The sequence below is a fragment of the Homalodisca vitripennis genome, chromosome 5, assembly GCF_021130785.1.
Source record: "Homalodisca vitripennis isolate AUS2020 chromosome 5, UT_GWSS_2.1, whole genome shotgun sequence".
Lineage (NCBI taxonomy): Eukaryota > Metazoa > Arthropoda > Insecta > Hemiptera > Cicadellidae > Homalodisca > Homalodisca vitripennis.
The window spans coordinates 179,988,646-180,012,707 of NC_060211.1; the positions used below are offsets into that span (position 1 = coordinate 179,988,646).

Genomic DNA, 24,062 nt, shown 5'->3' on the forward strand with positions numbered 1-24,062 from the left:
GTAACAAATAGAGAAACAAACGATGATCCCGCACAAGTAACGAGGGAAGTAGCGAGAGAGCCGTGGTTCCCATGAGCGTGTGTGGCGGAACTGATGGCAGGGTGCTAGACACGTTACAGAGATATCTGCTAAATTAGAGGATATCTCGGACAACTTACAAATCCCAGATGATACTAATTCTGTCCTCTTATGTAACAATTAAGAGAGTCAGGAAACGATGAAAACGAGGTTAGGATTAGCGTGCACGGTTGCTTCAATTTCATTCCAAATATATACTCAAACATGGGGTTAACAGGAAATTCTCAATAACAGTTTTTTATTGCAATTATTGTAATTATTGTGATGTCAATAGGTCAAAAATCCTATTGATGCCATACACTTTGTAATAGTAGAAGTAAAAATTGTTCTTCCTCTAAACACTAACAATCAACATTGAATTCCTGTACATAATCATTGTGGAACTTTCCCTTTCAATGCAGATATATTTTTTATTGACATGTACAAATTTTGATTCAGAAATATAAAATGCAGGAGGACTAAGTTTGAATTGAAGACACTTATTATAAATTACTTTTAATCCTTAAAATATATATTTTAGATATGGTTTAGAAAAAGAAAACAGATTCTGCACTTTGAATAGAGTTGTAATGTAGTACTATAACATTGGTCCGGTTTTTAGGGATTGTTTATCGACTGAAATCATTACTTTTCAGTCTTTACTAAACTAACCCTCTTTAGCAACAATACCCCTTACAAGAATTCAATTAGCATAACTTTTATAGTACTACAGTACGAGCTTGTTGTGGACCATAAACCAACAGGGAATAATGGGTTGTATTTTGTAAATACCCATAAACCGAAACGAGCGTATCGGCTACGCCAAGTCGGCGAGAACAATGGCTAACTGCCGCCGCCTTTATTGTGGCGTGACGTATTAGCTCAGAGACTGTCGCTTGTGTGGGACCGCAGTAGTACTTACACAGCAGTACTCTACTTACACTTGAATACTTACAATTCGAGAAGCTCTGCCGACACAATTATTGTGGCGTGACGTATTAGCTCAGAGACTGTCGCTTGTGTGGGACCGCAGTAGTACTTACACAGCAGTACTCTACTTACACTTGAATACTTACAATTCGAGAAGCTCTGCCGACACAATTATTGTGGCGTGACGTATTAGCTCAGAGACTGTCGCTTGTGTGGGACCGCAGTAGTACTTACACTGCAGTACTCTACTTACACTTGAATACTTACAATTCGAGAAGCTCTGCCGACACAATTATTGTGGCATGGCGTATTAGCTCAGAGACTGTCGCTTGTGTGGGACCGCAGTAGTACTTACACAGCAGTACTCTACTTACACTTGAATACTTACAATTCGAGAAGCTCTGCCGACACAATTATTGTGGCGTGACGTATTAGCTCAGAGATCGTCGCATTTGTGTGGGACCGCAGTAGTACTTACACTGCAGTACTCTACTTACACTTGAATACTTACAATTCGAGAAGCTCTGCCGACACAATTATTGTGGCATGACGTATTAGCTCAGAGACTGTCGCTTGTGTGGGACCGCAGTAGTACTTACACAGCAGTACTCTACTTACACTTGAATACTTACAATTCGAGAAGCTCTGCCGACACAATTATTGTGGCGTGACGTATTAGCTCAGAGACTGTCGCTTGTGTGGGACCGCAGTAGTACTTACACTGCAGTACTCTACTTACACTTGAATACTTACAATTCGAGAAGCTCTGCCGACACAATTATTGTGGCGTGACGTATTAGCTCAGAGATCGTCGCTTGTGTGGGACCGCAGTAGTACTTACACTGCAGTACTCTACTTACACTTGAATACTTACAATTCGAGAAGCTCTGCCGACACAATTATTGTGGCATGGCGTATTAGCTCAGAGACTGTCGCTTGTGTGGGACCGCAGTAGTACTTACACAGCAGTACTCTACTTACACTTGAATACTTACAATTCGAGAAGCTCTGCCGACACAATTATTGTGGCATGGCGTATTAGCTCAGAGATCGTCGCTTGTGTGGGACCGCAGTAGTACTTACACTGCAGTACTCTACTTACACTTGAATACTTACAATTCGAGAAGCTCTGCCGACACAATTATTGTGGCATGGCGTATTAGCTCAGAGACTGTCGCTTGTGTGGGACCGCAGTAGTACTTACACTGCAGTACTCTACTTACACTTGAATACTTACAATTCGAGAAGCTCTGCCGACACAATTATTGTGGCGTGACGTATTAGCTCAGAGACTGTCGCTTGTGTGGGACCGCAGTAGTACTTACACAGCAGTACTCTACTTACACTTGAATACTTACAATTCGAGAAGCTCTGCCGACACAATTATTGTGGCGTGACGTATTAGCTCAGAGACTGTCGCTTGTGTGGGACCGCAGTAGTACTTACACAGCAGTACTCTACTTACACTTGAATACTTACAATTCGAGAAGCTCTGCCGACACAATTATTGTGGCATGGCGTATTAGCTCAGAGATTGTCGCTTGTGTGGGACCGCAGTAGTACTTACACAGCAGTACTCTACTTACACTTGAATACTTACAATTCGAGAAGCTCTGCCGACACAATTATTGTGGCATGGCGTATTAGCTCAGAGACTGTCGCTTGTGTGGGACCGCAGTAGTACTTACACTGCAGTACTCTACTTACACTTGAATACTTACAATTCGAGAAGCTCTGCCGACACAATTATTGTGGCGTGACGTATTAGCTCAGAGATCGTCGCTTGTGTGGGACCGCAGTAGTACTTACACAGCAGTACTCTACTTACACTTGAATACTTACAATTCGAGAAGCTCTGCCGACACAATTATTGTGGCATGGCGTATTAGCTCAGAGATCGTCGCTTGTGTGGGACCGCAGTAGTACTTACACTGCAGTACTCTACTTACACTTGAATACTTACAATTCGAGAAGCTCTGCCGACACAATTATTGTGGCATGACGTATTAGCTCAGAGACTGTCGCTTGTGTGGGACCGCAGTAGTACTTACACTGCAGTACTCTACTTACACTTGAATACTTACAATTCGAGAAGCTCTGCCGACACAATTATTGTGGCGTGACGTATTAGCTCAGAGACTGTCGCTTGTGTGGGACCGCAGTAGTACTTACACTGCAGTACTCTACTTACACTTGAATACTTACAATTCGAGAAGCTCTGCCGACACAATTATTGTGGCATGACGTATTAGCTCAGAGACTGTCGCTTGTGTGGGACCGCAGTAGTACTTACACAGCAGTACTCTACTTACACTTGAATACTTACAATTCGAGAAGCTCTGCCGACACAATTATTGTGGCATGACGTATTAGCTCAGAGACTGTCGCTTGTGTGGGACCGCAGTAGTACTTACACTGCAGTACTCTACTTACACTTGAATACTTACAATTCGAGAAGCTCTGCCGACACAATTATTGTGGCGTGACGTATTAGCTCAGAGATCGTCATTTGTGGGACCGCAGTAGTACTTACACAGTACTTACACAGCAGTACTCTACTTACACTTGAATACTTACAATTCGAGAAGCTCTGCCGACACAATTATTGTGGCATGGCGTATTAGCTCAGAGATTGTCGCTTGTGTGGGACCGCAGTAGTACTTACACTGCAGTACTCTACTTACACTTGAATACTTACAATTCGAGAAGCTCTGCCGACACAATTATTGTGGCATGGCGTATTAGCTCAGAGATTGTCGCTTGTGTGGGACCGCAGTAGTACTTACACTGCAGTACTCTACTTACACTTGAATACTTACAATTCGAGAAGCTCTGCCGACACAATTATTGTGGCATGGCGTATTAGCTCAGAGATTGTCGCTTGTGTGGGACCGCAGTAGTACTTACACTGCAGTACTCTACTTACACTTGAATACTTACAATTCGAGAAGCTCTGCCGACACAATTATTGTGGCATGGCGTATTAGCTCAGAGATTGTCGCTTGTGTGGGACCGCAGTAGTACTTACACTGCAGTACTCTACTTACACTTGAATACTTACAATTCGAGAAGCTCTGCCGACACAATTATTGTGGCATGGCGTATTAGCTCAGAGATTGTCGCTTGTGTGGGACCGCAGTAGTACTTACACTGCAGTACTCTACTTACACTTGAATACTTACAATTCGAGAAGCTCTGCCGACACAATTATTGTGGCATGGCGTATTAGCTCAGAGATTGTCGCTTGTGTGGGACCGCAGTAGTACTTACACAGCAGTACTCTACTTACACTTGAATACTTACAATTCGAGAAGCTCTGCCGACACAATTATTGTGGCGTGACGTATTAGCTCAGAGACTGTCGCTTGTGTGGGACCGCAGTAGTACTTACACTGCAGTACTCTACTTACACTTGAATACTTACAATTCGAGAAGCTCTGCCGACACAATTATTGTGGCATGGCGTATTAGCTCAGAGATCGTCGCTTGTGTGGGACCGCAGTAGTACTTACACAGCAGTACTCTACTTACACTTGAATACTTACAATTCGAGAAGCTCTGCCGACACAATTATTGTGGCATGACGTATTAGCTCAGAGACTGTTGCTTGTGTGAGACCGCAGTAGTACTTACACAGCAGTACTCTACTTACACTTGAATACTTACAATTCGAGAAGCTCTGCCGACACAATTATTGTGGCATGACGTATTAGCTCAGAGACTGTCGCTTGTGTGGGACCGCAGTAGTACTTACACAGCAGTACTCTACTTACACTTGAATACTTACAATTCGAGAAGCTCTGCCGACACAATTATTGTGGCATGACGTATTAGCTCAGAGACTGTCGCTTGTGTGGGACCGCAGTAGTACTTACACTGCAGTACTCTACTTACACTTGAATACTTACAATTCGAGAAGCTCTGCCGACACAATTATTGTGGCATGGCGTATTAGCTCAGAGACTGTCGCTTGTGTGGGACCGCAGTAGTACTTACACTGCAGTACTCTACTTACACTTGAATACTTACAATTCGAGAAGCTCTGCCGACACAATTATTGTGGCATGGCGTATTAGCTCAGAGACTGTCGCTTGTGTGGGACCGCAGTAGTACTTACACAGCAGTACTCTACTTACACTTGAATACTTACAATTCGAGAAGCTCTGCCGACACAATTATTGTGGCATGACGTATTAGCTCAGAGACTGTCGCTTGTGTGGGACCGCAGTAGTACTTACACAGCAGTACTCTACTTACACTTGAATACTTACAATTCGAGAAGCTCTGCCGACACAATTATTGTGGCGTGACGTATTAGCTCAGAGACTGTCGCTTGTGTGGGACCGCAGTAGTACTTACACTGCAGTACTCTACTTACACTTGAATATTTACAATTCGAGAAGCTCTGCCGACACAATTATTGTGGCGTGACGTATTAGCTCAGAGATTGTCGCTTGTGTGGGACCGCAGTAGTACTTACACAGCAGTACTCTACTTACACTTGAATACTTACAATTCGAGAAGCTCTGCCGACACAATTATTGTGGCGTGACGTATTAGCTCAGAGACTGTCGCTTGTGTGGGACCGCAGTAGTACTTACACTGCAGTACTCTACTTACACTTGAATACTTACAATTCGAGAAGCTCTGCCGACACAATTATTGTGGCGTGACGTATTAGCTCAGAGATTGTTGCTTGTGTGGGACCGCAGTAGTAACTTACATACACTACAGTACTCTACTTACACTTGAATACTTACGTAGGTACTTTCCAGCAGTAACTCTCTTACACAGGGTGTTTTCCTACATGAATTTATATGTATATGTAAATGAATGTATATGTATAGGCTACCCTGAATTGTACGGTTTTCAGGGGGTACTGTTACTTATTTTCAAAGTGTACAACCCCAACGATCAGTCGTTTCCTCTAATCAAAAAAAGGGTTCTTAAAACAAATAATTAATCAAATCCCTGAGAACAAAGCAAGGCATTCTCCTAATTTATTAATTTTAAATTATAAATTGGTTCGCATCTGAGACTAATGGACAACATACTTTTCGAAGTGCCTAATACAATTTCAGACTGATTTTGTACGGTCCAAAAGTTCTTAAAATTAGGTTTAACTTTGTTCTGGAAGAGAGAGGGGAGCTACTAGGCTACTCACACGAATGCAGACACTCGCAGATGGTGGTGGCATCAATGTAGTAACCACCGCACAGAACACAGAGCAGGTGGGCGTTCAGGTCACTGAGGCGGGCGCGGTCGCGGTCCATGCTGCAACAAGAGACATCGGTATAGACGAGCCATCTGGACAGGCAGGCGTACAATCTTACAAACAACAATGTTACATTCCCCTGGCAGACAACATTTATTGAGAGGGAGGAGACTATCTGGCACGTCACCTTGGAGCAGCCAATGAGGACTGAGCGACGTTGCCAAACTTGTTCCCCGCTGTAACCACAAGCCGCGCGAGTCCAGCGTTCTTAAAATACTTAACCGTTACGCTCGAATGAAATGTTAGAGCTGTCTTGAATGAATTAACTACGTATTACAAAATATAATTTTAAGGTCATTTAAAAAAAAGTACATCTCTGTAGCTTATTTCCATGTTGAGTTAAATGGATTGAAATAAATTATTGTATTATATTACTCATATACGAAGATCGTATGATTAAAATCTTTAGCCGAAATATAAATTAAAAAGAAAACATAAAAATACCGCAAAAACGTTAATTTCCCGTTAATAATCCGTGAAAATGAAGAAGACTCCGAGGTTTTGGCTGCGATATTGCCGCCTGAGAGCGAATAAATAATATACAAGTGCAAAGGTAAGAATATTATTAAGTCAATCATGCTTTTTAACGTATTTCATTTTAAAATAGTAGGCCCTAAAAGCTATTTAGTGGAAAATTGGATTATTTCAAATTTTAAAAATATATTGTTCCATAATTTTAAAATTGATTATATTGTTATATTTTTTTAATTATTTTTAATCAAGCAACACGTCATGCAGTGTCCAATATAAGCAACATGTATATTAATTTTGTGTGTGTTTAGTAATCGTTTAAAATCACTGAAAAGATTGTTGTATCGTATGGAAATAAGCAAGTACTGTACTCTGACTAACTGACGGGACGATTTGTTTGTTTTAATCGATAGTTAGTTTGTAATAACATTAATAAACTATACAAGTAATTTAAATATAATATAGCTGTCAACAGATTTTAAATATTGTTTTTCAATTATACTGATAAGTTTTAAATGTTCAGTATCAGTGTTAATTGTGACAGCGCAGCGGTTTATCAGCCACAATGCGCCAGCCGTGCCGGGCGGCAGCGGCAGTTGTGTGGCAACGTCGCGCAGGCCAGTCCATTCTATTGGTCGCCGCCAACTGCACTCTCTGGTGGTTCCTTGTATAGAAGACATTAGCCTACACGATGTTACTTAGAAATAACAACAAGACCGGGAAAACTATCTCAACAATATTATCAAACAATACGGTTAGTCTACTCTTGTACACCTTATCCTCTACTTCTTTTGCTACATAGGCAAATTTAACCAATAAATAATTTTGTGAGTAAATACTTATAAAAATATTTTAGAATATAAGTAGATTTATCAACATAGGTACAGAAAAACAGCAGTAAGTTTAGGCTATATCTAGTCAACTGTGATATACAATTGCAATACGGGTTGAACAGTTGATAATTAATTGGATTGTCGGCGATCAATCAAGGGCGTCGGTGATGAGGTAGTTATAGTCAGGACACAGGGGTCGGTATAGGCAATCCGGCTAGCGAATGTCGCGAACTACAGTAGGCTATATTAGTGGTGCACCCGCTTGTTATTTTCCATACCTATTCTGCGGGGGATTTAGCTTAAGTAGAAATTTTACGATTTTCCTACGGAAAAAATGTGTTGTCAACTAATGTTAGGTGTTTTCTACAGGTAATATTTTATTATTTTGAAACAAAGACAATTACAAAGATTAGGAGAACACAAAATAATTAACGCAACATTGCAAGACACTACAAGTTGTTAACGTAAAGTTAATGTTCAAGGTTACTTGCAATAGAAAATTAATGTAGGCTAATACATCAAGATTTCAAGTTTGTAGTCAATAACGTTTTGGATGTATATAGCTTAGTTACAATTTTCATTTTGAATCTGTATCAACCGTAACAGAAAATGACAAAATGATGTTTTCAGCGAAATTGTAGGCTAGTTCACGTGTATTTAGCTTCGCTTATTATTGATAACAAGTACATTTTATTATGAATTAAATTAAACATTTTTATTTTATTTAAATTTTATAAGAAAGTTCAATTTTTAGTTCAATTTTAATTTTAAAACCAAGACGTTAACTTTTATTTAATTAATTGTATTTAAAACAAAAAAATGTTCTTGATAAAATCCTGTTAAACGATTGGTGATTAAATATTCATAAATAGATAAAGATTATTTTATTGAATGTCAATTTTAATGTTGGGGGTGTAATAAACAGTTGTTTATTAAAAAAAAGTTCTTAAAGTAATTCGAGAAAGTAATCTCCTGGCCGCCTGTCTATGCATATAACTTTAAAACTGGACATAGAAGTGCAGAAATACTAATGAACAAATAATGTAAAGAGGGTTTGTCTATACATATAACTTTAAAACTGGACATAGAAGTGCAGAAATACTAATGAACAAATAATGTAAAGAGGGTTTGTCTATACATATAACTTTAAAACTGGACATAGAAGTGCAGAAATACTAATGAACAAATAATGTAAAGAGGGTTTGTCTATACATATAACTTTAAAACTGGACATTGAAGTGCATAAATACTAATGAACAAACAATGTAAAGAGGGTTTGTCTATACATTTTGTCTATACATATAACTTTAAAACTGGACATAGAAGTGCAGAAATACTAATGAACAAATAATGTAAAGAGGGTTTGTCTATACATATAACTTTAAAACTGGACATAGAAGTGCAGAAATACTAATGAACAAATAATGTAAAGAGGGTTTGTCTATACATATAACTTTAAAACTTGACATAGAAGTGCAGAAATACTAATGAACAAATAATGTAAAGAGGGTTTGTCTATACATATAACTTTAAAACTGGACATTGAAGTGCAGAAATACTAATGAACAAACAATGTAAAGAGGGTTTGTCTATACATTTTGTCTATACATATAACTTTAAAACTGGACATAGAAGTGCAGAAATACTAATGAACAAATAATGTAAAGAGGGTTTGTCTATACATATAACTTTAAAACTGGACATAGAAGTGCAGAAATACTAATGAACAAACAATGTAAAGAGGGTTTGTCTATACATATAACTTTAAAACTGGACATTGAAGTGCAGAAATACTAATGAACAAACAATGTAAAGAGGGTTTGTCTATACATATAACTTTAAAACTGGACATTGAAGTGCAGAAATACTAATGAACAAACAATGTAAAGAGGGTTTGTCTATACATATAACTTTTAAAACTGGACATTGAAGTGCAGAAATACTAATGAACAAACAATGTAAAGAGGGTTTGTCTATACATATAACTTTAAAACTGGACATAGAAGTGCAGAAATACTAATGAACAAATAATGTAAAGAGGGTTTGTGGGTTTTACGAATCTCATTACAGACAGCCAAACTAATCGATAAAATTTCGTATTAACAAAACAACACTGTTTGGAATTTATAGCATTGAAATCTATCAAAGTGCGCATTAAAATACATTATAGATAAGTCTAGATTGTTTTGAATATGTCAAGGTTTCAGCCTTTCTAAAGTTTATAAAAAGAGAGATATTTTATGGGTTCAATACAATGAAATCTATAGATGAAAAATGTAAAAATAAATTAAAAATAACAGGCAAATTATAAAATCACAATAGCGAAATAATTCCTGGGCTTTCAAGACGAAATCAAACAACGACAGTCCGGGATTCAAGAACAGAGAATATTTATCAAGCCGCATGTGATGCGATGGTGATGGGGGATCTGAAAAAAGTTTGGCCCAATAATTACGCCCTATCGCCGACACCGAGGGCTGAAGGGAAGACTGGGGTCAGCCCAGCACGGCAGCGGCTCGGCGAGGCACCCTTCCAGGGCACAAAGATGGCGGCGAGGGCTCACTCGCTGTGAGGGGTGCGTGGTCAGAGGGAATGGCGGACCGGACACGCGAGACGTTATTCGGTTACATCATTCGGTTATTTGGTTGATACAAATATATCCAACAGATAGTCAAAGAATAACTGTACTTTGAAACTCAATACTTTTTACAGCACATACAGCAAAATAACTCATTTAAAACAGGGATATATAACAGATTATATGTACACCCGTCATGTTGAATTTGTGGCGGCGCGGCGGCCATCTTGAAACTATTAGTACCTCGAGTCTTGTAAGCCATAAATACATTTTAATATGTTCTGCTGCGACTACTCAACATTTACTTGACATTAAAACGTTTTATATTGGTGGATATAGAAAAACTTCACAAGTAAAATTTTATTATGAGATCAACGAAATAATTTGTATCGGTTTTTACAACAGCAGAGATATTTTAACAATTTAATAATGAACATTTTCTCAAAATTTCTTCGAGGACCTTAATATGCTTTTTACCACAGCTGTACGATTTTGCTTGCGACAAACATTAAAAAATCTCATAGACTACCTCATTTACACTCCGATTTAAGTTTGTATATTAAAAATACAACCAAATAAGTGCTGTTATCCAGTTGTCTGTCTGTGAGACGCTATGTAGGCCTACTCACCACCATCACTCACATAAATTTTGATTTCAATTTGTTACAACTGAATTAGAGGAAATCAGTGAAGCGACGAATCAAAGACATCAGCAAACATACAATGTCTCTCAAACTAGCAATTACCACAATACACAGTAGACTTTCACAATCGTTAACTGGTATTGTTGTATTCACAAGTTATTATATTAACTTCATTTATTTGTTAGGTGCTTTTAATAAAAATCTCAAACATATAGTAGAACCAGTACCGACGACGTACTGGTTTAAAATGTTTTAAGTAAAGTAAAATTTATTAAACAACATTATTAATTAATTATGAGAGGATTTTCATCATAATCGTTGCACAATTTTACATTAATTTTCTATAAAGTCAAAGGTAGTGTAATGTATATATATTTATTTTTATTTATTTCCACTTAACATTGTATTCTGTTTAATTGAATTAATCCACTTAGTTTGTTGTTATTGAAGAGCGAAGGTGGTGAATTTGCTAGATACTTTGTCAGTACAGTGTATGCCAGGTAATATCCTTTACTTTGTAAGACACAAACAATAGATCGTTAAATTCGCTTCTACACGCTTCACGCTTCAAATCAACTTTAATTGTTTTTCTGAATATGTACTACAGATAAAACAAATCCGTCATCGGCTTATTTACAAAGTAAATAAAACACATGTAAAAAACACGATGATTTAAAATTCTTGTAACAACTGTTTGGTATTTATTAGTCCACTTTGTCGTCGTAGTTGACCGGATTAATTAGTTATCTATGAAGGGCGAGGAAGAGAGAGAGGTGGTGTGCGCAAGCGAGGGCGATGCGGGCGGCGAGCGTCATAAAATGGCGGCCCGGCAGCTGAGTGCGGGCAAGCTACCAGGCGCGCAGGAGTGGGGAGCAGTCCTATTGGTCGAGAGGCGCGCGCCACTGGCGAGAACTCGGCGCCAAACAGCGCGCGCGGCGGGAAAATGATCCGGAGAGCAGCAAGTAACAGCAGAGCCGGTATTGGCTCTCACTCGCCGCCTCTCTCTACTGGCTCTCTCGGGCTCTCGTTCTACTAAGCTCTATTAAACCACATCTTACTCTAATACGTTTTTAGCATTCGTCTTCTTTTTTTTAGTAAAACTGTATTGTCACTAATAGAATCCGTATGATGGTACTATTCTATACAACTTTTATGAGATTCAAACATTCAGCAAAGAATAATTTGTTCTGTCATAATAAACTGAAATGCTCTCATTTTGGGTTTTTTTTCATATTTTGTCCTTACGCTTCACAAACGTGTAAAATCAAAAGTTTCATGTATTAGAACAGAAAGTATGGAATTGTCTGCCCAACGTTGTTCTAACATCGTTCCAAATTTTAACCAGCAACTATTGTTGAGAAGGACGGCAGGTCTAAAATAAGCTTCGTAAAAATAATTAAGCAAGTTACATGATAAACTGTAACCTAGAGATAATAAGCATATTATTATTAGAGAAACGTAAGCGATGCGGAAGCGTTTCCCAGTTTATGATAACACATCCAGGAGAGACGAACTCCGGGTGGGGGAACCCGTATAAACTACATATCATGACCCCCACGTACACAGCGTACCGTGGCCTGCGTGCTACACGCAACCTCAGCTGTGTACGTGCAGCTCTAGCGTAGGAACTGACACACACGCACACGCACGCACCGTAACTATTCCAGCAAGTTTTGGCTCGTTCACAGGCCGCGCTGCTCTGGCAACGATCTCATAATTTGCTCTCAGTTTCTTGTTACGACGTGTTCTTGCCATTCTCAGAATTTGCTTTACTAACTTACAGGTCTGCTTTCGTACTCACAGGGGTCGAATACTTTGTTCGACCTTTCACCAGAATTTTAGCTTGACAGATAAATTGAAAAAAATTATAATCCAACATTTATTTATGAACTGTGTTAACATTGGCAATTCCAAATAAAAAATACATCGAATACAAGCCCATAAATATTATGTTGTGGATAACAATTCATAAAGTATTGTAAGGATTTCTACCTTTCACCCCCTTATTACCACAATGATTTAATAATGAATGAAAAAAGTTGAATGGATTTGAGAGTCACGCAATCAATACAGGGGACCAGTAGTAAGGGTCGGTTTGTTCAAGGCGGTGGCGGTGTGGTGGGGGGTGACGGAGGGGAAGGGGAGGTGTCTGGTGTTTACTGTACGGAAATAGCGCGGGAAATGTTCCCGCGCGCGGTAATACATTACGGGCTGGCGACAGACACAGAGCAGCGGCGCGGAAAATGTGTGCAGGCGCGCGCTTATTTGTTTCTCTCCCGAGATCAAAGGCTCCCCTTCGTCTTCAACGAGATTCTGTTCGAGGGCTACGATTACAGTGCAGCTAGCTGTTCAGTTTCACTTAAGAGCTGGCCCAGTCTTTTTCGTGTAAAACTGGTAGGTTGTATACTCACTGAATACCTTAACACATTCTTTGCAAATTCACACTCATGTGTACTGATATTTCTACACAATATATTTTCATAAATAGTTAAATCAGAAGATTACAAAGTTCCCAATTTTTTACTTTAATTCTTTGTGATGAACACCTTCCGAAATAATTGATGAAAAATGTCACATTTATTAATTTGCGCAATAAGCACAATTGTTGCTTATAATTTGCACAATCATTCGTTTTTACATTGTACGAGTGAGTATGTTTTATTTAATTGAGAAATATGTAAACAATACGATGACGTCAGAATACGTCACTACATTGCACCCCGCCATGAAACGCAGTGTCCTTCCGTTAACTTGAGAATTAAGTTTCGCTTCGGAGAAAAATATTAATGTTGTCTGTATAAAACATTTTAATGTAAATTGTTTAATGTAAGATAGAGAAGTTTAATGGAGGTAAATCAAATTTAAATTTAGTATATTATGAACGTGGAGAAACTAAACATAAGAACATTGTCATCAATGGAATAATCTGTATTTGAGTTGAATTTGGAAACTAAATTATATATTTAAATAACATATTAAATTCTGTATATACTTAAGTGCAGAGAAGAGTTAGATTGATTTAATTGTAAATCATATATAACAAACACAAACAGGTGGGGTGGTGACGAGCTCACAATCAAGGGGTTGAGAAAAGTAGGCCTACGTATCAGGGAGGCAGAGAAACCTAGCAGCCCTTATAATAGCTGCCTCTCCCCGACTGGGTGGAACCCTTCCACGCATTCTCGTTAAATAACTTGCGTGCAATATTGTTTATAACGTTCCAAGTATTTTTTTTTATCGGTAAAACTCCTTTGCTCATTTCAGAAAACACCATTTGACAAAAAATGAACTGGTTTCTGTTATTATTTAATGTATATTGAAAAACAATTAAAATGGCGTGAATGAAACATTGTTTAGCCTACATGTGTTTAAAAAAGAGGCGAATACATGTTGTATTACTCTCCAGATGACTGTCCCCGAGTTTTCACCATATCAGGGGACGTCTAACAAGTATAATAATACAATACAATACAATGTTACATAAGAATATATTTATAATATTTATATCTTAAAACAATGCTTACAATCTGACTTGAAACAGCTCTATCTAAGAACATGGCATGCTGTATTAGACTCTCGACACTCCACACCGGATATAAGGATATATGAAGTGAGTTTACACTGAATATACACATCTTGTGTTCGTGTGTATGTGACTGAACTCCTCCTAAACGACTGTGGTGTACTGCAGATTGCATAGAAGAAGTTATTACCTAATTTTAAATTTAGATTGCACCAATGATCAACTATCTAATGCAATGAAAATACTATTGAACGTTGTTATAACAACCACCTCATCTTACAAAGCCGTGAAAGTTTGTACACAAGGTAATCGAATTCGGTTAGATCGAAGGTAAATGAAAAGAGCCGAAAGAAGACGCTTTATGATCGAAATTGGTTTTCATTGATACATTTTGTTGATCGGAGCACAAGGCAAACTCCACAATAATACTGGATATATCTTAGACAGAAAATTAATTTGTTTTAACCGAATTTGATTCTTTATAACCAAATTAGTTTATCGACATCCAATTATATAAAGTAATTGTACTGAATAACTTATCAACATCTAGCAAAAACCACGAAAGATAGAGGCAGGAAATATGGTACATACCTTCATAATGCGCCCAAGAGGCTCACGAAGGAACGACGAATCAATTATCTCAGGAGTGTTTAGAAGGTGATAGAAAAGAATACGTGAATATAGTGTACCGTTTTACAACAGGAAATTGTGTGCGATGCCGCGGGAAACTGCTAGTATAAAATATAAAATTCTACGCAAAACTCCACTCTTGAGGTTTGGATCTAATCTGAGTCAGGAAAGTGAAACGCTACATTTTGAAGATTCTCCCCCCCCCTCACATTATATATTACATTATAACATTGCGGTTCCGACTGGTATATAACGGGACGTGACTGTTGCCTTACTCGTACTTTGTTACGCAGTTTTGCATGGTTTACTGATACTCTATTATTTGTAGTTCATTCAGCCTGTTAGAGAGTATGAATACTCCTAGCAAGTTTTCGATTGGATAATGGGGTTTCACATCGCTATAATCTAGAAAGTCGACTTAAAATTTTGAAATCTAATGACTAATTTAACATTTACACCGCAGGAAACATTGTATATTGCGTGCTCGCCATCATTTTCACGACATACATAATGTTGTATATGTGACACAACACAAACTATATTTTGTATAAGGAAACACCTAAAACATAGTTAAAATATGCCTTTAAGTGGCAGAGTATGTCCTGGCGTTTTTATCTAAATTGGATAATTGGAATTGTGATAAATTTGGCGAAATTACTCCAATCTCGGAGGCCAGACAAACTAGACTAAAATATTCAGTTTTCCTTCGCAATTCTTGTTTTTGCTTCGTCGATTGTACACGACGATAGTGCACTAACAATGTTATTGCCTGTTATTCTTCGTGTCTTATGCAATTCACACGATGTTTTTGCAGTAACAGTATGTATTCGCGTTTTCCTTCTGAATGCTCAATAGCAGTTGGCGAATATTAAAGAATACTTTAGAAAGACGCCAACTTGAAAAGAAGCCCAACATTCAGAACTTAAGGATGTACCAGAACCCCAATAGTTCTACCCATTGTTCAATAACATTAGCTACTAGAAGTTGTAGTCTACACGCAGATTGATACTGCAGAGATTGCAAACCTGTAAAGAGTTCAGGCACAGACTGTACGGGCAGCTCATCAATATCCAAGGGGAGCTTCGAGGAGTCCCACAATGTAATCTCCAGTCCTAAATAGATTCCGGGCTGAAGAGCGGAGCTAGCAAACAGAAGCGGCCACAAAGCTCTGGGGAGGGCGGCCGAGGGGCGAGGGCGAGTTTATTTCGGGCCGGAAATTTATTTCGGCTCCCCCGGCAAGGCGGCGGCTGACGCAGCTCCATAAAAAAGAGGAGCTTCCCGCGCGGTGGGCGATGTTTTCAGGCCGGGTAGTATAGAGCCGTAGCGGACTCCCCTCGCAGTGGACTCTTCCGCGCTACTGTTGGTGGGTCGCGGGGAGGGGGCAAGCCGACTGTGAACGTACTGTACTTCTTTTACTGCACGCCTGGCGCTGCTGATATACTGTATCGAATCTATGCCTCGTTATCTCTGCGATACGACTACTCCGCGATATGAACACTAACTCAGAGTATCTCAGATTTAAATATGTAAAAAAGTTACCAACAGTTAGGCCTTTGCTAATCTGAGGGCTCAGATTAAAAACAAAAGTATGGTTCGTTTAAAAAAATTATAGATATTTAAACTAATTCCACTATAATATGTAGCCTGTGACTAAAACACCAAGGAATCCATATAATTAGAGAATAAGTTACTCGCAAATGAGTCCAACAAGGCCATTAAGATCCAAGCCGCCTAAATCCACAAACGACTCTTATCTGCCAACTAATGGTCGTATAACAGTAATGTAACCTCAGACCTTTACGGCTGAAGCCAAACGAAGGTTACAAGCCATCGATTTTATCAGTGAATTCCGCGTAATGGAACAGTAGCAACATTCTGAGCTTGTAGATCTGTAGGGACGTCCAGAATGGCGAGAGCTCATTGAATCGGCACAGAGATTGATCGTGAAGGTACACAACATTCTGTGCTTGTAGATCTGTAGGGACGTCCAGAATGGCGAGAGCTCATTGAATCGGCACAGAGATTGATCGTGAAGGTACACAACATTCTGTGCTTGTAGATCTGTAGGGACGTCCAGAATGGCGAGAGCTCATTGAATCGGCACAGAGATTGAATCGGCACAGAGATTGATCGTGAAGGTACACAACATTCTGTGCTTGTAGATCTGTAGGGTAGGACGTCCAGAATGGCGAGAGCTCATTGAATCGGCACAGAGATTGATCGTGAAGGTACACAACATTCTGTGCTTGTAGATCTGTAGGGACGTCCAGAATGGCGAGAGCTCATTGAATCGGCACAGAGATTGATCGTGAAGGTACACAATGTCATTCGTATAGACGTTATTCCATGTCAAACTCGCACGTCGATGAAACCGAGCAATGTTCGGTTAGAGACTTTGGAAGGTGGAGCCATATCTTGTTCACAGGTAAGAATAAAACTAAGGTTTCGCCACCACTTCTTGAGGACATATTTCTAGTTTCCTTAAGCGGATATTAGGGACGGTATTGTGAATGTTGGGTTTGGATCCAGTTAATCTTTCACTTAGTTCCTCTGCCGTACTTGGATTGTATCTAGAACATCGCAATGCGCTTGATGAGACAATGAGAACACCATTTCACCTAAATTACACTTGATGTTGTAGTCTCGGTGTCTCTGATGTCTATTTGGTATTGAGCTTCATCGCAGACTCCGTATTTCAGGACTTAAGTCTGTGGCAGCGTCAGGTTCAAGACGCTAGACTGAGAGGAAGGTGAACTGGAGCTACACTGAACATTCACATCGAATTCACCCTTCTACGTCATTGTATTAGCTAGTACTGCTATACAGGGAGTTCCTAAACGTATGGAAAACCTCGGGACCGCATTCCATAAGTCAGAATATCTTTCATCACACCAACGTGTGCCAAAGCATACAACGGCAGTTATTTCAATTTTGGGACTCCACTAATTGCCAAAAAATTTTAAAAACTAGTTATCAGGGGATAATTTTGAAGTTACTGTTACATTCTCTTAATCTTCACTGTTCTAACATAAAAAATTAAGATACAATTTTTTAAATAGGCTTTTTTCGCAAATCTGCAACCAGTCGTCAACTATTTATAAATGCTACACATTAATTGTTTTATTACAAATAGCAAATTGGTTTGAATTGGTTGCGAACAATTTCGAAATGGTTACAGACCGACCAATAGAACGATTGGTATCGCCATTTTATTTTATAAAGACATTTATTTTTTTATTTATTTCGCATCTAGAATACGTTTCTGGCAAGTTTTATATGATTTGCATGATTAAACACATTTGTTTATGCTATTTTCTGATCGCGAGAAAATATGGTTTAGACAAATTACAGGACCTCAAATCTTTACGTTCACAACGCTGCAGATAATAAATTTGAAAAGAAACATTTCTAATTAACACGATGTATTGCTAATTTATGTTGTTTCCATTACTCACTCTGTATGGTTTAAGTTACGAGAGTTACGATTAGCAAACATAACACACACGTTGTAGTGGTGCGGTATCAGCTGTTGAAGACGACTTGACGGATATTTAAGTAATTTATGTTGTTTCCATTACTCACTCTTTATGGTTTAAGTTACGAGAGTTACGATTAGCAAACATGACACACACGTTGTAGTGGTGCGGTATCAGCTGTTGAAGACGACTTGACGGATATTTAAGTAATTTATGTTGTTTCCATTACTCACTCTTTATGGTTTAAGTTACGAGAGTTACGATTAGCAAACATGACACACACGTTGTAGTGGTGCGGTATCAGCTGTTGAAGACGACTTGACGGATATTTAAGTAATTTATGTTGTTTCCATTACTCACTCTTTATGGTTTAAGTTACGAGAGTTACGATTAGCAAACATGACACACACGTTGTAGTGGTGCGGTATCAGCTGTTGAAGACGACTTGACGGATATTTAAGTAATTTATGTTGTTTCCATTACTCACTCTTTATGGTTTAAGTTACGAGAGTTACGATTAGCAAACATGACACACACGTTGTAGTGGTGCGGTATCAGCTGTTGAAGACGACTTGACGGATATTTAAGTAATTTATGTTGTTTCCATTACTCACTCTGTATGGTTTAAGTTACGAGAGTTACGATTAGCAAACATGACACACACGTTGTAGTGGTGCGGTATCAGCTGTTGAAGACGACTTGACGGATATTTAAGTAATTTATGTTGTTTCCATTACTCACTCTTTATGGTTTAAGTTACGAGAGTTACGATTAGCAAACATGACACACACGTTGTAGTGGTGCGGTATCAGCTGTTGAAGACGACTTGACGGATATTTAAGTAATTTATGTTGTTTCCATTACTCACTCTTTATGGTTTAAGTTACGAGAGTTACGATTAGCAAACATGACACACACGTTGTAGTGGTGCGGTATCAGCTGTTGAAGACGACTTGACGGATATTTAAGTAATTTATGTTGTTTCCATTACTCACTCTGTATGGTTTAAGTTACGAGAGTTACGATTAGCAAACATGACACACACGTTGTAGTGGTGCGGTATCAGCTGTTGAAGACGACTTGACGGATATTTAAGTAATTTATGTTGTTTCCATTACTCACTCTGTATGGTTTAAGTTACGAGAGTTACGATTAGCAAACATGACACACACGTTGTAGTGGTGCGGTATCAGCTGTTGAAGACGACTTGACGGATATTTAAGTAATTTATGTTGTTTCCATTACTCACTCTTTATGGTTTAAGTTACGAGAGTTACGATTAGCAAACATGACACACACGTTGTAGTGGTGCGGTATCAGCTGTTGAAGACGACTTGACGGATATTTAAGTAATTTATGTTGTTTCCATTACTCACTCTTTATGGTTTAAGTTACGAGAGTTACGATTAGCAAACATGACACACACGTTGTAGTGGTGCGGTATCAGCTGTTGAAGACGACTTGACGGATATTTACGTAATTTTAATACAATATTTGATTCACTTATGGACGTTTGTTACCATTAAGTTAAAACAGTTTTAAATATAAAGTCGATTAATTAATATAATTGTTGTTTTAGTAAACACGGAATATTAACACTGTTTAGCCTATCCTAAATACAGCTACAGTTTGTAAAAAATTATTGATCTTAATTAGACTTAAGCTGAAGTACCGCTTTGATAGCCACTGATTTGATTGGCATATGTCAATTAAATGTAAATTTGAATAAATAATAAAATTATAGTTTTTTTTGGAAAATTGGAATATTAGAGGTTTGTGTCTTAAATACAGCTGGACTCACTATTCCGTAAAGTATGTACATAAATTATTGATCTTAATTAAACTTAAGTAACTGTTTGAGAGCCTTTGGTATATTGTTGATTATACGCTACAAAGAACAGAATATAATAACATTTTCAGACAGGAAAATTACATTTTCGATATCTCTAACCATTTAATTTTCTAATAATTTTCAACTGTTGATAGCATACATAAAAGTACATTTTTGTAAAAATATGGAGTTATCTCGTACATACGATATAATACTTTGTACTTCACACCAGGTATACTATACACTATGCGGATGTAGTGTGTAGGCTGAATGAGTTAACTAACAGGTATCTGTAATGGCAGTGTAAATACTCATTTTGATACCCAGTAACTAACAAGTTTAACGTAAAGCTGTAAATATTATAGGTACACATAATTTGATTAGAAAATAATATTTAATTCTTTCATCAAAAAAACAAATGTTCAGTTATTTTCTCAATTTAAATGCAGGGTAGATCTTGTCATTAGGTCCTACAGTATTATTTTGTTATAAAACAAACTGCGTGTAATGGCGCTGTTTAGTTGTAGCGAAGGACGTCATGGCCATTGATATGGAACAAGCCAACGAAATACATGCGGAAGAAAATTACATAATTCGTGTGATGGCAACAAACTTTCCTCCAATGCATAATTCATAGATCCACCAGCCTTACGTAAACTGTCCGTAGATGTACAGCGAAGGAGAGCTGCTCCTGCGTAGTTTACAGATATATCTAACGAGCTGAGCCGCACGTATCATAACGAGTCCAGTAATACACTGTCCGTAGATGTACAGCGAAGGAGGGCTGCTCCTGCGTAGTTTACAGATATATCTAACGAGCTGAGCAGCACGTATCATAACGAGTCCAGTAATACACTGTCCGTAGATGTACAGCGAAGGAGAGCTGCTCCTGCGTAGTTTACAGATATATCTAACGAGCTGAGCCGCACGTATCCTAACGAGTCCAGTAATACACTGTCCGTAGATGTACAGCGAAGGAGAGTTTACAGATATATCTAACGAGCTGAGCCGCACGTATATCCTAACGAGTCCAGTAATACACTGTCCGTAGATGTACAGCGAAGGAGAGTTTACAGATATATCTAACGAGCTGAGCCGCACGTATCCTAACGAGTCCAGTAATACACTGTCCGTAGATGTACAGCGAAGGAGAGTTTACAGATATATCTAACGAGCTGAGCCGCACGTATCCTAACGAGTCCAGTAATACACTGTCCGTAGATGTACAGCGAAGGAGAGTTTACAGATATATCTAACGAGCTGAGCCGCACGTATCCTAACGAGTCCAGTAATACACTGTCCGTAGATGTACAGCGAAGGAGAGTTTACAGATATATCTAACGAGCTGAGCAGCACGTACTATAACGAGTCCAGTAATACACTGTCCGTAGATGTACAGCGAAGGAGGGCTGCTCCTGCGTAGTTTACAGATATATCTAACGAGCTGAGCCGCACGTACCATAACGAGTCCAGTAATACACTGTCCGTAGATGTACAGCGAAGGAGGGCTGCTCCTGCGTAGTTTACAGATATATCTAACGAGCTGAGCCGCACGTATCCTAACGAGTCCAGTAATACACTGTCCGTAGATGTACAGCGAAGGAGAGTTTACAGATATATCTAACGAGCTGAGCCGCACGTATCCTAACGAGTCCAGTAATACACTGTCCGTAGATGTACAGCGAAGGAGAGTTTACAGATATATCTAACGAGCTGAGCCGCACGTATCCTAACGAGTCCAGTAATACACTGTCCGTAGATGTACAGCGAAGGAGAGTTTACAGATATATCTAACGAGCTGAGCCGCACGTATCCTAACGAGTCCAGTAATACACTGTCCGTAGATGTACAGCGAAGGAGAGTTTACAGATATATCTAACGAGCTGAGCCGCACGTATCCTAACGAGTCCAGTAATACACTGTCCGTAGATGTACAGCGAAGGAGAGTTTACAGATATATCTAACGAGCTGAGCAGCACGTACTATAACGAGTCCAGTAATACACTGTCCGTAGATGTACAGCGAAGGAGGGCTGCTCCTGCGTAGTTTACAGATATATCTAACGAGCTGAGCCGCACGTACCATAACGAGTCCAGTAATACACTGTCCGTAGATGTACAGCGAAGGAGGGCTGCTCCTGCGTAGTTTACAGATATATCTAACGAGCTGAGCCGCACGTATCATAACGAGTCCAGTAATACACTGTCCGTAGATGTACAGCGAAGGAGGGCTGCTCCTGCGTAGTTTACAGATATATCTAACGAGCTGAGCCGCACGTACCATAACGAGTCCAGTAATACACTGTCCGTAGATGTACAGCGAAGGAGGGCTGCTCCTGCGTAGTTTACAGATATATCTAACGAGCTGAGCCGTACGTATCATAACGAGTCCAGCAATACACTGTCCGTAGATGTACAGCGAAGGAGGGCTGCTCCTGCGTAGTTTACAGATATATCTAACGAGCTGAGCCGCACGTATCATAACGAGTCCAGCAATAAACTGTCCGTAGATGTACAGCGAAGGAGGGCTGCTCCTGCGTCGTTTACAGATATATCTAACGAGCTGAGCCGCACGTATCATAACGAGTCCAGCAATAAACTGTCCGTAGATGTACAGCGAAGGAGGGCTGCTCCTGCGTAGTTTACAGATATATCTAACGAGCTGAGCAGCACGTATCATAACGAGTCCAGTAATAAACTGTCCGTAGATGTACAAGCGAAGGAGGGCTGCTCCTGCGTAGTTTACAGATATATCTAACGAGCTGAGCAGCACGTATCATAACGAGTCCAGTAATACACTGTCCGTAGATGTACAGCGAAGGAGGGCTGCTCCTGCGTAGTTTACAGATATATCTAACGAGCTGAGCCGCACGTATCATAACGAGTCCAGTAATACACTGTCCGTAGATGTACAGCGAAGGAGGGCTGCTCCTGCGTAGTTTACAGATATATCTAACGAGCTGAGCAGCACGTACCATAACGAGTCCAGTAATACACTGTCCGTAGATGTACAGCGAAGGAGGGCTGCTCCTGCGTAGTTTACAGATATATCTAACGAGCTGAGCCGCACGTATCATAACGAGTCCAGTAATACACTGTCCGTAGATGTACAGCGAAGGAGGGCTGCTCCTGCGTAGTTTACAGATATATCTAACGAGCTGAGCAGCACGTACCATAACGAGTCCAGTAATACACTGTCCGTAGATGTACAGCGAAGGAGGGCTGCTCCTGCGTAGTTTACAGATATATCTAACGAGCTGAGCCGCACGTACCATAACGAGTCCAGTAATACACTGTCCGTAGATGTACAGCGAAGGAGGGCTGCTCCTGCGTAGTTTACAGATATATCTAACGAGCTGAGCAGCACGTACCATAACGAGTCCAGTAATACACTGTCCGTAGATGTACAGCGAAGGAGGGCTGCTCCTGCGTAGTTTACAGATATATCTAACGAGCTGAGCAGCACGTACCATAACGAGTCCAGTAATACACTGTCCGTAGATGTACAGCGAAGGAGGGCTGCTCCTGCGTAGTTTACAGATATATCTAACGAGCTGAGCAGCACGTATCATAACGAGTCCAGTAATACACTGTCCGTAGATGTACAGCGAAGGAGGGCTGCTCCTGCGTAGTTTACAGATATATCTAACGAGCTGAGCAGCACGTACCATAACGAGTCCAGTAATACACTGTCCGTAGATGTACAAGCGAAGGAGGGCTGCTCCTGCGTAGTTTACAGATATATCTAACGAGCTTCTAACGAGTCCAGAGCTAGAGCGAAGGAAGCACGTATCTAACGATAACGATTCCAGTAT

The 24,062-nt window shown here is 39.5% G+C and overlaps 1 protein-coding gene across 1 annotated transcript in view; it reads right to left on the reverse strand.

Annotated features, from left to right (window-relative positions):
- LOC124363254 (muscle M-line assembly protein unc-89-like) overlaps positions 1-24,062 on the reverse strand; it is a 96,707-nt gene that overhangs the window by 25,793 nt on the left and 46,852 nt on the right. The window contains exon 2 of the mRNA XM_046818457.1: positions 6,152-6,261. Coding sequence (XP_046674413.1) covers positions 6,152-6,260 — 109 coding nt within the window. The 5' untranslated portion in view covers position 6,261. The remainder of the gene's footprint in view (positions 1-6,151; positions 6,262-24,062) is intronic.